The sequence below is a fragment of the Onthophagus taurus genome, chromosome 1, assembly GCF_036711975.1.
Source record: "Onthophagus taurus isolate NC chromosome 1, IU_Otau_3.0, whole genome shotgun sequence".
Taxonomy (NCBI): domain Eukaryota; kingdom Metazoa; phylum Arthropoda; class Insecta; order Coleoptera; family Scarabaeidae; genus Onthophagus; species Onthophagus taurus.
The window spans coordinates 16976826-16994881 of NC_091966.1; the positions used below are offsets into that span (position 1 = coordinate 16976826).

General features: G+C 33.2%; 1 protein-coding gene and 1 long non-coding RNA gene across 7 annotated transcripts; both read left to right on the top strand.

Annotated features, from left to right (window-relative positions):
* The first annotated feature begins 1130 nt into the window (after positions 1-1130).
* Positions 1131-1748, top strand: LOC139430600 (uncharacterized). Its single transcript, XR_011640997.1, has 2 exons — positions 1131-1395; positions 1452-1748. It is a non-coding gene; the product is annotated as an uncharacterized lncRNA (long non-coding RNA).
* A 6393-nt stretch (positions 1749-8141) lies between these two features.
* LOC111415753 (membrane palmitoylated protein 7-like protein metro) lies at positions 8142-17669 on the top strand. 6 transcript variants are annotated; one of them, XM_023047593.2, is made up of 11 exons: positions 8153-8272; positions 8663-8712; positions 9449-9729; positions 9779-9910; positions 10095-10124; positions 10400-10567; positions 10621-10817; positions 16311-16426; positions 16677-16961; positions 17019-17362; positions 17412-17669. In XM_023047593.2, exons 2-11 carry the CDS (start codon positions 8664-8666, stop codon positions 17586-17588), a joined length of 1779 nt encoding a protein of 592 aa, XP_022903361.1. In that variant the 5' UTR covers positions 8153-8272; position 8663; the 3' UTR covers positions 17589-17669. The 6 variants fall into 6 exon arrangements, with proteins under 6 accessions (XP_022903366.1, XP_022903367.1, XP_022903361.1 ...); XM_023047598.2 differs by lacking the exon at positions 8663-8712 and having other exon boundaries at positions 8142-8272; positions 16782-16961; XM_023047592.2 differs by having other exon boundaries at positions 8245-8712.
* The last annotated feature ends 387 nt before the right edge of the window (positions 17670-18056 follow it).

The following is an 18056-nucleotide window of genomic DNA, read 5'->3' on the forward strand; positions in this document are numbered from 1 at the left end:
CTATACAAGCTGTCTTGCAAAAATTGCGGTAAAGTTTATTTTAATCACTAAACATTTCTACATAACATATGTGAATTTGTGAAATTTTTGTCTCCGCGGTTTTGAACGAATTAAATGAAAAAATATTCGATTCTTAAGGGTGCCGGCAACTTTATCCAATTTGATTTTTTTCTAAAAACTATCCGATGAACCAAAATGAACAGATGATAGCCTAATGTATTCTTCAGGAGTATATTTTATTTTTTTGATATTCCATATAGTTTCGCGAATAATCGCGGTTTAGTAGGATGCGGTTATGTCAAAAATGGCTAGGTTGATTTCAACGCGGTTAACCAAATAATTGCGTTTGTCGAAACCCGTCATCCATTTTTCAAAGTTTTATTTTTCTTTTTGTTAGAGCTATTTACGCGAATTATAAATTAAAAGGAAACAGAAATAAATCATATGGGTAGAAGGGGCTTCCGTCCAATCGAAAAAGAAGATAATAAACAACGATCTGGCAACAAAAGTAATTAGTATCAGTAGCTACACAAATTAATGGTCACAACTCATCGACGTGCTTTTTCAAAATTTTCAGCCTACAAATAAATTGGGAAAATGCCAAAACCTTTGACGTTAAAAGAAAAACAAATGATCATTAATGACAGAAAATTTTTTGACGAAGAATAAAAAATCTTGAAAGACTGCAATGAACATTAAGAAGGCAGGTGATAATTGACTCAATATTCATCGTGGGTTGTAAGTGATAAATAAAAGCTCCTTGGGAACGATGAAAAATTATTTATTCTTAATATAAGATCAGTGCTTATTTATTCTTATTAAGAATAAATAATTTTTCATCGTTCCCAAGGAGCTTTTATTTATCACTTATTAAGAAGGCAGTTCGTAGAACTCCAATAGTGAAAAGAGTAAGTGTCGATCCAACTCCAAAATAGAGCAGAAACAAAATAGAATATAACCAAGAACTGCTAGGAGTCATCAGAAGACTGTTAATAATCTTTTTAAAGATTATTTAAAAAAAAATTTTGTGTGTAACTTGGGTTGCCTATTTCAAGCCCCACACCGTACTATGTTGGATCCTAATTTAAGACATCCAACTACAGCATATAAAAGAAGGGATATCATCACGTGGCTTCAGGAAAGGAATGTCGGTATCCGAAAGTTACACTTCTTTTACATCGATGATCCTTCTTTGATACAACAAATTAGGGATGGTGAGGTAAATTACTTTGATTACCAGTTGCTCACTACTAATTTAACACAATTAAATTAAAATGAGCCTTCGCTAAAAAGCGCGACAAGGAACAACAACACCTTTAAAATTAACGACGTTCTCAACTTGTGTCGAGATGCAATTGCTTCTGTTACGCCACACATCTGACAAAATTGCGTCAGGTATGTTAAGAAAACTGAGCATAAATACATAGAAAAACAAAATCTTTTGCCACCAGGTGCGAAGAATACCTTAATATGGATGATACCACCTCATCAGAAGACCTCTCGGAAACGATGTTTGGTGAAGAAGAAAATGAAGGGGAGTATGTTCCATTAATTCCTGATTGCCTTTTGGAGCACACATTGGGAGAAGAAAGCATTTTTTTTCACCAAGTGGTTGTAGGAAGGGCCGGAAGGAGGTGTAATTATATGTTTGTAGATGTTCTATAAAAATTTTAAATATTGTAAATAATTTAAAATTAAATTTATGAATAATTAAGAAATATAAATGGTTAATAAATGTTTTACAACAATGAATATTTTACTTGTAATAACAAATTACTATTATTTTATTAAATAATAGTATTTGTTAGTATAGGTACTTGGTGCATTTGTATATTCTACCGAAGCGTTTGGAAGTAATAAAATCGAAACTCTTGGTTAAAGTAATAATTAATAATGATTAACGTATTTATTATTAAATTTTCAATAATCAATATCAGGATAAAGGTGAGTTTAGACATGCATGGATTTAATGGCGGCAATAAAAACTGGTGAGCCAGTCAAATTAAATTGCATGTGTAATCATCAACTGGCATGCAAGTTGAAATCATGCATCCATGGATCGGAAAATTCTGCATCCTTCTGAAATCACAAAATTTTCGCGTGTAAACAAATGCTTGCTCATCGGCTCGCCAGTATTTAGTTAGATTTTCGTTTCGGTTGAGGTCCTAATTTGTGTTTATTGTAGTTTATATAGTTTATTATGGCTAAAACAAGTGGTCGGCAGAACTGATAATCAAATTTCATGAAGGCTATAAATTTTATCCGTGTTTACGGGATGTACAGGGTGTCCAAATTTCGATGGGTTTGCAGGATATCTCAGTTATTATGAAAGATAGAAAGTTGCGGTTTTCGCGAACCTGAGCTACTTTTTTGTGAAACTTATAATGCCTCAAACCAAATTTTCATAGACCTCTTCGTTTTTGATATACAGGGAGTATTTCAAAATTTACGATTTTCAGGCACCCCCCGTATCTCGGCTATCCGGAAACTTAGAAAAAAAGTAAAAACGGGTTCTAATAGATTTTTTTACGGAGAATCCAATGGTGCACGTAGAATTTTTCTAGTCATCACGGTTTTTGAGTTATAAACACAACTTAGGTTTTTTTAAATGGAACCAGCTATATTTTATTTTTTTATTGAACTGGATTTTTTTCAAGCTTTTCAATGATATATAATACTCTATACTTACCTTTATAATTAACCTCGAAATTGAATAAAATACATTATTTTATAAGTAGGCAATGATAAATAGACTGCCTAGCCTGACGTCACAGAGATGGGCGGAGCTTATATCGACTCCAAACAATTTCGTTGCTAACCACAGTTGCTAATGATAAACCGTAATAAAAATGTCGTTTGAAATGTCATAAAAAGTCACTTAGTTTATTTTATTTTAACACTAATTGAAAAATTGCATATGGTGATTTACCGTTAGCAACACACTTAGCTATGAAAATGTTTGAAGTCGATATAAGCTCCGCCCATCTCTGTTACGTCAAGGCTTAGGTTGTCTATTAAGTGATCACGTTGCTAGGATACCGGAATAAACAAAGTAAATATAGTTAATTACTGTCAAACTTAATTTTGAATTTTGTGCTAACAATAAGTCGTGTGTTACTTAATTACCTTTAATTAACTTAACTTAATTATCTTTTTCTTGAAATGGAGCGCTATGAAAATTATGAAAAATATGACATGCTAGCATTTTACATTCATGCAAATGAAAATGTTAATCAAGCTGCTGAATTATACATAAATAGGTAGAATGCAACATTTATCAGCAATAACATTTTATTAGCAGATTGTTTCACTTCAGATATCCAGAAAGAGCGCAACCAAATTCAAAATTTTTTTTGCGAATAAAGCGTAATTTGATCAATTATGGAAGTTTTTTGATGCCCAGGCCAAAAAAATATAATAAAGAAAATCGGAATAACAATGAAATTACCGTGTTAGGATGTGTGGAAGCCGCGCCTAAAACATCATGTAGGGAAATTGAATGTCAAGTTGGAATTAAAAAATCGACAGCCTGTGCGATTCTAAAAAAGTATAAATATAAACCCTACGAAAAACAAATAGTTCACCACTTACACCCGGGAGATGCCGAACGACGTTTGGAATTCTGTAACTGGTATTTGAACCATGCACAAAATAATATTGAATTTAGTTCCTCTATTATATGGTCTCATGAGGCATATTTTACCAGCACAGGAATCTATAATCGTCATAATAACAGGCATTGGCATCAAAAAAACCAACATATTATAATTGAGCGAGGTTTTAGCGTGGCATGTTTTATTATTGGGCCACGAATTGTTTACAAAATATTTGAAGGAAACCTTTGCGCTAATCGCTATTTGGCCCTCTTGCAAGAGGCTTTGCCAGAGATTTTGGATGATATTCCTCTTATTCGGCTAAATAATATTTATTTTCAGCAGGACGGAGCTCCCGCTCATAATGCGTAAGTAGTGAGTCGCTACCTAACTGCAGAATTTCCTGGTAGGTGGATAGGCACACATGGTCCAACGCGATGGCCAGCAAGATCACCTGATTTATCTATTTTGGACTTCTTTTTATGGGGATATATCAAGAATCGGGTATATAGTACCCAGAATCGAACAAAATAGATACATTTTTTTAATAAGTCAATAATTAATATTATAGTATTTTCAAAATTCTTTGTTTATTCTGGTATCCTAGCAACGCGATCACTTAATTTATCACAGCCTACTTATAAAATAATGTGGTTTTTTTAATTTCGAGGTTAATTATAAAGGTAAGTATAGAGTATTATATATCATTGAAAAGCTTGAAAAAATTCTAGTTCATTAAAAAAATAAAATATAGGTGGTTCCATTTAAAAATACCTAAGTTGTGTTTATAACTCAAAAACCGTGATATCTAGAAAAATTCTACGTGCATCATTGGATTCTACGTGAAAAAATCTATTAGAACCCGTTTTTACTTTTTTACTAAGTTTCCGGATAGCCGAGATACGGGGGTGTCTGAAAATCGTAAATTTTGAAATACTCCCTGTGTATCAAAAACGAAGAGGTCTATGAAAATTTGGTTTACGGCATTGTAAGTTTCACAAAAAAGTAGCTCAGGTTCGCGAAAACCGCAACTTTCTATCTTTCATGATAACTGAGATACCCTGCAAACCCATCGAAATTTGGACACCCTGTACATAGCAGTGCTTATCAGAACACAATCCAGAAGAGTATCAAAATTTTGCTTTGTCATTCGTAGATGATTTTTATAGCTTGCAGAATCTTCTGCTGCGAGTTCTCGTAGAAGTTTTGCAGAAGCACCCAAAGTAGGTCGACGACTAATCCATGGTTTAACATAGATACCACCTTTTCGTCGTTTCTTTTTCTGCATTTCTTTTATCTTTTTTTGCACTAAAAGTTTAGCGACTATTTTGCATGCTTCGGAAAGTTCACTCGATATATTGCGCACTGTGCAATACACTTTAAAAATGAAACTGGCGTATCACTTATTTTTCTTTTCACACATGTAGTGTAAACTTTTACTGGCGTGCAAATAGAACTGGCGCCACTAAATCCATACATGTCTAAACTCACCTTAAGTTAATATTATATCCCCGTTAACTAAGTTAATAAATTTATGTGTTCGGGAGGGCATGTATCCGGCAGCTCTTAAGACAGGTTTAGTCGTTCCCGTGTATAAAAAGGGAAATCCTGAAAATATTGAAAACTACAGACCAATTTCACTGTTACCTATTATATCTAAGATCTTTGAAAATGTATTGAAAATCCAAATAACTAGGTATTTTGAAGAAAATAAGTTATTCACTCCAACCCAATTTGGATTTAGACTAGGAAAAAGTACTACACACGCTATAATTGATTTTGTTGAAAATGTGTTAACATGTTTTGAGGATGGAGAGTACTTGACAGCTATTTTTTGCGACCTAAGTAAGGCTTTCGATGGGGTCATACACGATTTTTTTTTTATTATATTTTCTGAAAGTTTGTATAAAAATATAGTTACCGTTATTTTTTTTTTGAATATTTTCGAACAAAATCATTGTTAAAAAAAATTGTTGAAAATTTATATACCCATTTGCGCAGTTGTTGCAAGTTGTTGACCATGTTGTTCATGAAATTCAAAACGTTTACGCTTTTGTGATACATATTTGAGAAGTTAATCATGTAAATTTGACATCATTTTTGTCAAATTCTAATAAAATATTGTTCCATAATTTTAACAAAATACCAAATTAAATTAATTCCAGTTTTAGTTGTTAGAGGAATGTGTTGTACCATTGATTATATTACTCTAGATTGCTAACCATATGTATAAAATCGGCAACTGTGTATGTTGGGTTGCATCACGCACTGTTTATTCTCAAAAAGAGAATAAATGTAGATGAGTATATATATGTTACCGTCAATCTGTATAATTCAGGTGCTCTATAGAATGCCTAGGTAATGTATAAAATACCTGGGGTGTCTAGACAATGTATGAAATATTATGAAGATTATTGTCCCTTAGATACTTTACCTAGGTAATGTATATAATTCTTAGGGATTACATAGAGTACCTGTTGGTCGACCGGCAATGTGTAAAATAAATAGATTTTGGTCTGTATTTATCAATTTTTACCCATAATAAACTTTTTTACAATCTATAAGTTATTGTACAAAATCAAGTAATAAGTATTAAAAACTTAGGAAACGAAATAATTCTGTAAAAACAAGACAGATATTATTCTTACATGAGGAACTATTGTGACATTTTGAAGTGCATAAAATCTTACTTTTACGATATGAACACTTTTTAGTATCACAGTGTTTTTTGCAAGTACATTTAATAAATTCCTGACATGTCCCCGTAGATTACAGATTCGCAACTGTATGGAGCGTCGTTTCTTGATTAGGGAGATCTTATTTTTTCAGTAGTTCTTGACGGCAAACTGTAAGCTGCTGTCTTAAATACAAATTCTTTACAACACCTTGCTTTGTTCCTATTTTATAAAGTTCGTCATTTTTTGTAAGACTACAGCTAGTATATTGCGAGCATCACCACAACCTCTGTCGACTTCCGGAACACGGATTTTTACAGTGGTACCCAATGTCATATGGGGAAATTTTTTTCCAGAAGTGTTAAGCATTTTCTGAACTTGCTCTGTTAAATTATCATTGGAACTACAGCTAAAGGGTTTTTTAAGCGTAATGGGCAAACAACTTTAGTCTTCTGCCATATCTTTCTCCTTCACTGTTCTCGCGTTTTACACACATTGTCGGCTTCGCATTCGGTATTTTATAGAATACCTAGGCAAAGTATAAAATTAGTAATATTTCATATATTACCTAAACGTTTTAGGTATTCTATAAGTTGCCTAGGTATTGTATAGAATACCGGATTATGCAGATTGCCGGTAACATATATAATGTATAGCAAAGGACCAAGCACTGAACCCTGCGGAACACCCACATGTTCCACGCTTTCACCGGATCTTTCCTTGTTCCACTCAGTATATTGTGTACGATTTGTTAGATAGGATTCCATTATTTTATTAGCAACGCCTCTTATGGCATAAAAGGTGCCATAAGTGCAAGAACTGGAACAGGTCTATAATTTTTCGAATCGTTTCGATCACCGATTATAGTTGGGAGCAATTCTAACTTTTTTCAATGGGTCAGGAAAACCAGCTATATATGGTATAACTATTTTCCAGGTGTTGCTTTATTTTTCATTTTACGAACTATCTACATTACTTCTTTTATAGTTGTAGGTTGAAGAAATAATGAATGTCGTGTAGTGCTGATGTATGCTCACGGATGCTGGTAAAGAAGTCGTTCAACTTTTCTACCGTGATATTACCATTTTTCTAATGGTAGGTACTTGTCACATTTTATTATCCATTTATTATTGTTAGTAATAATGTAGATAAATAAAATTACGTGTAGTTACTAATTGGTCCAAGGTTGTTCCAAAGTACAATCCTGTATTGTACCTTGAATCAATTCACATTCTTGCTTTCAAAGAATTTTTTTACCCATAAAATGAAGTACTTCGCGATGAATTTTACCACTTAAAGCATTGCAGAATCAATTTAAACCAAGACATTTGATTAATAACTAATAAATTTTGAAATATTAGCTTTAGAAACAAAATGGTCCAAATTACAACACCTTCCCCTATTCAGTGCCAAGTTGTTGTTTATTTTGAACGCTTGTTCGGTCTAGTTTTAATTGAATAAAAAACATTAATAATAATAAAAGTAGTAAAATCGGGCATATCTGAGCTTATGATATAAAAGGGTTAAGTTATATGGATTTAATGCAAAAAAGTAAATAATAAAATTCTAATAAAAATTAAATTTTATAATTTTAACTAGCGCCATCTGTTGCCCGGTGATCGTTTCTATTGACAATTGCGGATTGAGAGTTCGCCGCGTGTGATTGTGTAAGCGCGAGCGACATCTTTCAAGGCGTGGAGGAATTAATTATATTTAGTCGAAATACAACTGTATACAATAAAATACAATTATTTTGTCTAATTCAATTATTTTTTATTAATTATATTAAAATTTAAATTGTACCAATTTAATATAACCCTTTTTATATTAAAAATCAATGTTATTTAAAATTGTTGTCACCACTGCCCCCTTTCAATACAAAATATACAGTTGGCAGTAATGGACGTAAATGAACCGTCTTACATCACGCGTCAGTTTTCGATAAAGAAAATTGATTGATTCATGGATATTTTAAATAACATCACCGCAAAACCCACCACGAAGGTAACGTATAAACATGCGGTTATTTACGCAACTGCCTCATTATTAGAACAATGACCGCATTGAAACGTGGGGCCCTGCCGTTTATTGATCGCGCGAACGACATACAACGCACCACGCAATATATTTTTAACTTTCAACTGTATTTTTGTTTATTCAGCACGTTATCGTATTTCAAGATATGCATATTCTTCAGTTTATGCTTTATAAGTTTCCCATACACTCCCTCCCTTTTTATCCTAACAGTTATTATAGTTAAACAATCCCTACTATTGTTTTATTTATTTTAACGCTTACAGAAAAAGTTTATTTTTTATTCTTGCTAGAACTTTGCTTGTGGAACAGTCGTTAATTAATGATTGTGAAGTAATTTGTTGTGGGGTTTCTGTGTAGAATGACAGCTGAGGTTATGGCCAATGGAACTAAAGAGAAATGGGATCCAGGTGAGGTTCAATTCTTGAGTGTAGGTTTTATTTAAAAGCTTATTTAGTATCTTATTTTTCCTTATTTGTTAAGTTTGTAACTCAATTTTTTGCTGTATTTTATAAGAGTGTTCTTTTTAATAAATTGGTTTATTTAGATTGTATTCGATTTCTTTTATTTTTATGCATGTCCTTGCTGTTATTATACAGGATCGCTGATATGTATGGAAACAGTCGGTTAAGATACAAACGTTGTATGTTAAAATCTATTAGATGACTTCCTTTTGACTAACCCTGTATACGGTATACAGGCTCAGTCAAAAAGTTATGACGAAACAAAGTTACGTTTTCTTTAATCATTTCTCACTCCGTATATATTGCATATCTCAATTCATCTAGATGTTCATATAGCACATCATAAACCTACACTTAACTCTGTTGCTAAGAAAGTAAGAGATGAATTGAAATATGGAATAATATACAGGTATTCTATTAAAGAAAACGTAACGTTATTTCGTCACAACTTTTTGAGTAACCTTGTAAGTATACAGGGTGAGTCAAAAAAGAAGTCATGTAATAGATTTAAAAAAACACTATAACTTTTGTCTCATAACATTTTTCGGTAGCTATCTTACTTCAGTAAGATAACTTCAATTGAACCTAACATTTAAAGCGATTCAAATTAAATAAAAATCCTAATTGTGTATTAGGTTGCCTATTATAGGCGGTTTATAATAATCTTTAAACTTATCTTTAGCTTTATCAAGATTATTAACATCTTTACAACAAGCTAACGAACTGCCCTCAACGGATGAAGAATTAGGTTTTCTGAGCGATCTTCTACAATCAAAAGAACTCCATGCCCTCGTAAACGTTCACAATAAGATAATTACTAATGGAGCTAGCGATAAGTTCTTCCCGATCCTATCGACATCGATGAATGTTATGTATGATGTCCTCCAAGTAATTGCCTCGAGGACGAGTCTGTCGGAGGATTGTAAAGAGTTATTTTATCTTTTCCAAAAACCACATGTTCAAGTAATTTTGATCAAAATGAGTCGAAAAAAATGTAATGCGATATTTTCAGGGCTTGTTATATGCTCACGATGCTGTTGCCCAAAAAGATTATTACCCACATTTACCCGAGATTCCTTTAGAAGTAGATGAGGATGAAGAAACAGTTAAAATAGTTCAATTAGTGAAGAGTAATGAACCTTTGGTAAGAATCACTTTTTAATATAAATATTTTTATCACGATCATAAAACAACTCTAAATTTATTAATTAATCGAAAAGGTTTTGTGAAAAACAGTAAAACCCTTTTATGCAATTTATGCAATAAAAAAATGAGACTACTTCAGCTTTCTTTAGTACATGTATTATTTTTAATGCTTGCTCTCAAAGTCGGGCGCTCAGAGTGCCGAACCAATCGTTGTAAGTATTCACAAAAGAACAAAAAAAGTAATAATTTATAAAAACAAATTAAAAAAAAAGAAACACGTGTAGATATTGTGTTGACTTTGTTGTTTTCTTTCTTCTAAAAATCTATTCTTCTAAATTAAATCAATGCACAATCTTCTTGTACATTCCACCCACTAATCTTTCATATTTAACTATTAACCCCCAACTTGTTTAAATTTAAAAAAGAAATATATTTTAATTGAGATAGATTAAACAAAAAATATTAAAAATGTGGTTATTGGAAACAGGGAGCGACGATAAAAACCGATGAGAAAACTGCGAAAATCGTTATAGCTCGGGTAATGCATGGAGGTGCTGCTGATAGATCTGGATTAATTCACGTTGGTGATGAAGTAGTTGAAGTTAATGGAATTAATGTTGAAGGAAAAACACCAGGAGATGTTTTAACAATTTTAGTAATTTTATTTTTTAATTTTTATTATATAAAACTTTATAAAATAATTTTTAGCAAAATTCTGAAGGTACAATCACGTTTAAGTTAGTCCCAGCTAATGGAAAATCATCAGCAAGAGAAAGTAAAGTAAGAGTGAGAGCTCATTTCGATTATTATTCATCGTCAGATCCATATATTCCATGTAAAGAAGCTGGGTTAGATTTTGTAAAGGGAGATGTTTTACATATTGTATCACAAGATGATGGTTACTGGTAAGATCTTAAATTGTTTTAATTTTATATTATACAGTCCGCGTCAAAAGTAACCCTCCCTGTTGGGGAAAAAAAATGGTTGGAAAAATCGTCCTGATTTTTATTTGCCCGAATAGTTTAGTGTAACATATTTGATTTCTATCCCAAAAAAATCATCTTTTCCCATAAAACTCATTTTCACCATGGAGGTTAAGTGGACAAGAAAAATGCCCAAAGAATCCACACGTAATACTTGAGAAGCCAACACATCGAGTGTGTGCAATATGGTCCAAAGGCATCACAGGATTATTTTCTAACCAGACATTTTGCGCCCTTTTTGGGCGCAAAATGTTGGTCTACAAATCGTCGGGGGAAAAAATTGGTCTACAAATCGTCGTTAGCTATTCAGTGGCATAACACAATTCATCCATTGAATATTTATCTTGTAACTGCTTTACTTACGTTTAGAGCGTTTAAATGCTCAATTTGGCGTTTCCAGTACTAATCGAAATTTAATTTTTATTATTTAATATTTCATTATTTTGAATTAGAATACACTCCTCAAAATACTCGTGCAGGACTTCAACTACTTGATTAGTCCGATGAGATTGTGTGCCATCCTGCATTATCTTCGTTCACTTGTAGTAACATTTATTTGGAGTCTGCAGTCGTCAAATCTGCATCTGCTCTTTTTGAACAACATTGCTGTGCTAATGTTAATTTCACAAAGACTCCCGGTTGATTTCAACCTGTCATAAAACTCATCTGCATGTTGTCCATGAGCTATTTGAAACGTATTTCGTATTTCCGCCATATTTTCAGACATTTGCTCGACGACCAACATTGTCAACAGACAAACACTACCCCCACAATCAAATATTGGTTAATCAGTTTTTATTATATTAATATAAATTTGGGAAAATGCGAAAAATAAAAGATACGCGACAAGGTAAATAACGAGCGGTATGATAACCTGACTATCACACCGTTAGGTAGGTATATACTTATCTATTATCCTGATAACTGTTAGATTTACTTCAGGGATACACCACTGCCTACGCGAGCTTTGGTTTATCACCCAATATCTTACGGAGGAAATCCAAACCTTTTTCCTTCCAATATCGCTTACCTTTTTCTAGCCTGTAAGACCAGCGTGTAAGAATACGGCTGAATACTCCACAAATGGTGAATTTGAAAACAAAGGATATGGTCCTTAGGTGAGCAAATGCTACCCCTCTACAAAGAGCTACCTCATCGGATCTGGGGGAGGCAAAAATTCGCTACTTAGGCCACAACACATCTTATACCGTGATTTTCACTTAAGATGCAATATAAGCATGTATTTCCATAGAAATCAGAACGTACCTACTTACTTTGTACCATGAAATACAACATATCAATATAATTTGACATTAGTAGTATTTTGATAGATCATACATAAGTTTAATATTAACATTAAAGCATGTACACAAAGGAAAAGAAAACTTAGCTAATGATGAGCTCATGACGTGCTTCACGATACCTACCCAGAAATTTATTTGTTTTTATATACAGGCTGATTCTCAACCTATACGCATAAACTTGGGGATTTATTCCTCATGACAAATAATGACTAATAGATGAAAAGAATTTAAGTAAAAGTTTTTTAGTTTCCTAATAATGTGTTTGGAAGATTGTCCTGGAAGATGGATAATTCGAGATGGTCCAATGGCTTGGCCACCGTGATCACCCGGCCACAATCCTCTTGATTTGTACTTTTCGAGTCACTTAAAAAGCATAGTGTACGCCACGGAAGTTAATACTGAGCAAATATTGCAAAATCAGATACATGCTGCTGCCCAGACAATCCGCCAATACCCTGGTTTAGGCTACGTTAGTAGGAGATCGTGGATTCGGGAAGCCCAATTGATAGAAAATATAGGAAATATCTTCGAACACTTGCTGTGATGTTATTTTAAAATGTTCTATGTATTTTTAATTTGTAAGTAAATATCACGGATATCTATGGCACAGAAAATCTTTTACTACAATTTTTTTCGCCGTGAGGAGTAAATCCCCAAGTTTATGCGTATAGGTTGAGAATTACCCTGTATAAATTTATTCATTCTCTTCAGTTTATTGTTTAACTATTTTTTTCGTAGAATCACGGAACGGAGATATTCCAGAAATTATGATTTCAGGCGCTATCTTTCCAAGATTTCGAATTTCATCTTTTTCAACTTTTTGTCGACAAAACTATCCACATGCCACATACTGACGGAAAAAATATAAATCAACCGGTAAAAATCAATCGCCACAAGATCACGTACCGATTCATGATCATCATCCAGCCTCTAAAGTACACTGCTGGACGTAGACCTCCCTTATTTGCTTCCATTACTCCCTATCTTGTGCAATTTGCATCCAGTTATTGTGCATACGCCTTAAATCGTCATAGTATATGGTTGGAGAACGGCCTCTGTTCCTAAAAGTATCTTATGTTGGTCTGGATCGTTTACCCTCGCAGTGTGTACAGCTCAGTTCCACTTCAAAATAATCATTCTTTCTATGGTATTCGTGATTTTTGTTCTGTCTAGTATTCCGGCATTCGGTTCTTGATCTCTCAGAGACAGGCCCAATATTAATGTAATTTCCAACTCTCTTTGTACGGTTTTGTTAGCTGTTTTCTTCGTCAATGTCTGCACCAAGGTCTGCACCATACGTCAAAACACTGTGTACACATTGATTAAAGATTTTTCTCTTCAAACACATCGGAACGCATTTGAAAACGAATTTAAATCGTCCATAGGTGGTCATTCTTAGACGGCCCCTGGCGACGCAATTGCACAGTATATGTTCAGCTGTTTCTGACTCGTCGTTGCAAAGTTGACAAGTTTGTTCCTCAGCTTGTACAATGTGAAAGAGGTGGTATTGGGGTTATGGCCTATCATGTGCCTCAGATTTTATCTGTTTGCACATGTACGTATAATGGAGGAAATTTGTTTTTTGGAAAAATGGTGTCGCCTTAACTAACACCTTTCTGTGTTGCAGTCGTTACCATATTCATAAAGAGTAACACAAACTGTAGCGTTCTCATATACAGGTTGGTCCATTTAACTTGAGACAAGCGATTATCTCGAGAACGGTTCATTTTACATAAAAATGAACCAAATGAAAGTTGTTCTGTGCGAAGGGGAAAACTATATGACGATAAAATTTTTTAACCTTGACCTTATTTTCAAGGTTATATGAAGGTCATGACCAATTTTTTTAAATGGCACCCTATATATTTTATTGGAAAGTAATTAAAAAAAAAATAAACAAATTTTACTGTGTGGTTTTGCCAGTACAACGGCAAAACATCTTTTGAAAAAAATTGACACTTCTTCAGAAACAACTAACATTTATAATCTAGCAAGAACAAATAAGATTTATGAATCTTTAAACATTTTCCTACCCGCTTCGATACATTGTCTTTAGTTCTTAATTCTTAGAATACTATTTAAGAATGCTCAATAAAAAAATCCAGAAGAGGTACATCGGGTGACCTGGCTCGTCGGAAATACGTTTGGAAAGAGTTCTAAAAGGTTCCAACATTTCTCCGCCTTTGCCAATTTGATAACAGAATAACGCATAAAAAACAAGAGTTCGTGGAACTGCTTATGTCGGCATTTTCAGTATATCGCTTTCAGAGACTTAATTGGTTGAATTGTTTTAAAATGTAACAGGTAAACCTAAATTTGCATAAAATCTGCTTGGCAACAAATTCTGAATTCATTCCATCGTTTTACATTAAGGCAAAGTGTTTAAACTAAGTCATTAAATCATGTATACTCTAAGTGTGGCAGAAAATGTTGAAATGATTTTTATTTATGGAGAAAATGGCAGAAAAGTTGCTGATAGTATAGCTTTGTATCGAGAACGTTTTCCTGATCGAAATACGCCTTCGAGAAGTACCTTTTAGAGTTGTGAATGCTTTCACTAACACTGGAAATGTAAAATCAAGAAAAAGAACTCGGCGAGCAACTGTAACTACGGAAGAAAAAGAAATTGCGGTATTAGCTAACCTTAAGGTAAATCCTCAAGTTAGCAATCGACGATTTGCAAATGACGCCGTAATATCGAATACCAGCATTTTAAGAATATTAAAGTGCAACAAGTATCACCCATACCACATTTCATTGCATCAACAGCTTTATGGAGGTGATTTTGAAAATCGATTAATATTTTGTCAATGGGCACAAGAACGAATGCGGTTGGACGTCAATTTCTTTGGTAACGTGCTATTCTCGGATGAGTCTACTTTTACAAACAAAGGATAAGTCAATAAACATACCATGCACTATTGGAGCGTTGAAAATCCGAGATGGTTGCGTGAAGTAGAACATCAACGACGTTGGTCGGTTAATGTTTAGTGTGGCATAATTGATAAATTGATCGGTCCATACTTTATTGATGGTATGCTGAATGGGGAGAAGTACCGACATTTTTTAGATGACGTCTTACCAACGTTACTTGTAGATTTGAGCAGGGAACAAAGACAAATATGTGGCTGCAAAATGATGGGCGTCCAGCACATTTTTCACATGTTGCACGTTTAGCTTTAGATCGGGATTATGTTGCGCGATGGATTGGAAGGGGAGGTCCAATTTCCTGGCCTGCCAGATCACCTGATTTAACACCTCTTGATTTTTTTTGTGGGGCGTCCTTAAGGATAATGTTTATCGCGAAGTACCGACTACGCCAGAAAACATGAAAGAGCGGATAAGAAATTCATGCAGAAATAGTAGCCAAGAAAACCTTTTAAGATGTAAAGAAAGTATTGAAGAGAGAATACTTGAGAGAATTGAGAAAGTATTAAGTATTAAAATAAATGTATTGAAGTGGGTGGGGAAATATTTGAACATTTATTATACATTTTATACTTGTTGTTGATTAATAGTATAGTTTAATCATTTTTTTTATAAATAAACAATATTTAAAACTATTTGAATAAAAAAATTATTTAGATTTTGTCTACAAAAGATGTTTCACCATCGTACTGGTAAAACCACACGGTAATTTTTTTTTTATTAATTATTTAACTTTTATCCATAGATTCAGATTTTGCAATCAAAAACATAGGGTGCAATTTAAAAAATTGGTTGTGACCTTCATATCACCTTGAAAATAAGGTCAAGGTCAAAAAATTTTATCGTCATATGGTTTCCCCTTCGCACAGAACAACTTTCATTTCAGGCCTTATGGGTTTGAAGAAGTGATATTGGAAAGGAAATTCTAGGTTTGGACAGGAAAGCTCGCAGGCAGGATGTATCCCTGAAGTAGATCTACCAGGATAATAGATGTGTACCTGGTGGCTATCAAACCACTCGCTATTTACCTGGTCGCCTGTCCTTCGAAAAATCTAAGAATTGAGTTTAAATAAAAATCGATGTATTTTGGGTCATGACGATATTTCGAACCGTTTTCAAATTAGACTGGAAGGAGAGTTACTTTTGGTGCGAAGTGTATATTTAATCTTAATGTTCCTTTTAGGTGGCAAGCTAGAAAAGAAGGTGATCGAAACATGCGAGCAGGTTTAATACCAAGTAGAGCACTACAAGAAAGAAGAATAAGCTTAGAAAGAACTTTGGATAAGGACAAAGAAAATGGTACTTAAAAACCCTCATGAATTTTTTCAATCCCAACTTAATCCTGGCTTAACAATCAAAATCAAGCTTTATTTAAGCATCATGTTTTAGCACTAACTCCATTGCATGCGCATCTCATAACCAATCTGCACTTTTATGTGGAATGTGTTGAAAGATAAATTAAAAAAAAAATCGATCTATAATTTAATATTTACACATTTTATTTTTAACACTTATCATGTTGTACTAACGCAAGTATCGGTGGCCGTAGGGCTGTGCTCTGTTTCAGCTTTGCCTGTGCTATCCTGCAGCCAGTCCCCGAAATCCCCCCGTTGCATATCCAAACCTAAAACTAAAAAAATTATGTATGACATAGCGGAAAATGATGATTTCGATCGAGAACACATTGCCACCTACGAAGAGGTTGCCAAATTGTATCCAAGGCCAGGCATTTATAGACCAATAGTGTTAATTGGTGCGCCGGGAGTTGGAAGAAATGAATTAAAACGTCGACTGATCGATATTGATCCAATAAAATACAAAACACCAATTCCATGTAGTTATTTTAAAAATACGCTTTAAATTTATTTTACTTTTTGTTTTTATATTTTAGTTACCAGTAGACCAATGAAACCAGGTGAAGTAAATGGAAAAGATTATTTTTTTGTAACTAGAGAACAAATGGAAGCGGAAATCGAAGAAAATAAATTTATAGAATACGGCGAATATAAAGGAAATTTATATGGGACTTCCGCTGATAGTGTTAAAGGTATCGTTGGGCTTGGAAACGTTTGCATATTAAATCCACATTATCAAGCGTTAAAAATGCTTCGAACACCTCAATTAAGACCTTATATTATCTATATAAAACCACCGCCTTTAGATGTTCTCAAACAAACAAGAGAGGCGATGCATGCCAAGTCCACTTTTGATGTTAATAGCGCTAGAGGATTTACGGTATATAATAAAATTGATTAAAAATAAAATAATTATTTAATTTTTTTAGGATGAAGAATTTACTGATATAATCAAATCTTCATCCAGAATCGAATACTTATACGACCATTTTTTCGATGAACAAATCGTAAACGCCGATTTAGCATTAGCTTTTGGACAATTATTAGCCTCAGCAAATCGTTTGGAAACTGAACCACTTTGGGTGCCTGCCTCGTGGGTACAGTAAATTGTTACCCCATTAATGTTAAATATTCCAAAAACCAAAAAAAAAATGAAAAAGGTTTATTTTATTAACTATATGTATAGTTGAATTAACAAGAAATTTTTTTATAAGAATCGATCAAAAGGAAAATTCTTTTGATGATTTATATCCCATCAATAGAATCCAAAATCAGTTAATATTCGTTAATAGCTAGATGTTTTAGGATTTATGTATAATAACGAAAAGGTTAGAATAAACTAAACTATAATTTTAATTTATATAAAAACCAAAGAAAATATATACGAAACCTAATAATGGATAGGAAAAATGGAAATTAGAAAGATGAAGTGAAATTAGCTTTTTTTATAACAGAAAAAACACTTCCTTGTATACAATTAAAAAATTTGGGGTTGAATGGATTAAAACTAAGGATAATCAGCAGTAGGTAATAGAGAAGAACAATATTTGTTGAACTATCTGGACAAAATTAAA

Coding starts and splice junctions, on each gene's coding strand:
- LOC111415753 (XM_023047593.2), top strand. CDS start 8,664: ATGACAGCTGAGGTTATGGCCAATGGAACTAAAGAGAAATGGGATCCA. Junction 10,818..16,310: donor TCACAAGATGATGGTTACTG/GTAAGATCTTAA, acceptor TGTTCCTTTTAG/GTGGCAAGCTAGAAAAGAAG. Junction 16,962..17,018: donor ATACAAAACACCAATTCCAT/GTAGTTATTTTA, acceptor TTTATATTTTAG/TTACCAGTAGACCAATGAAA.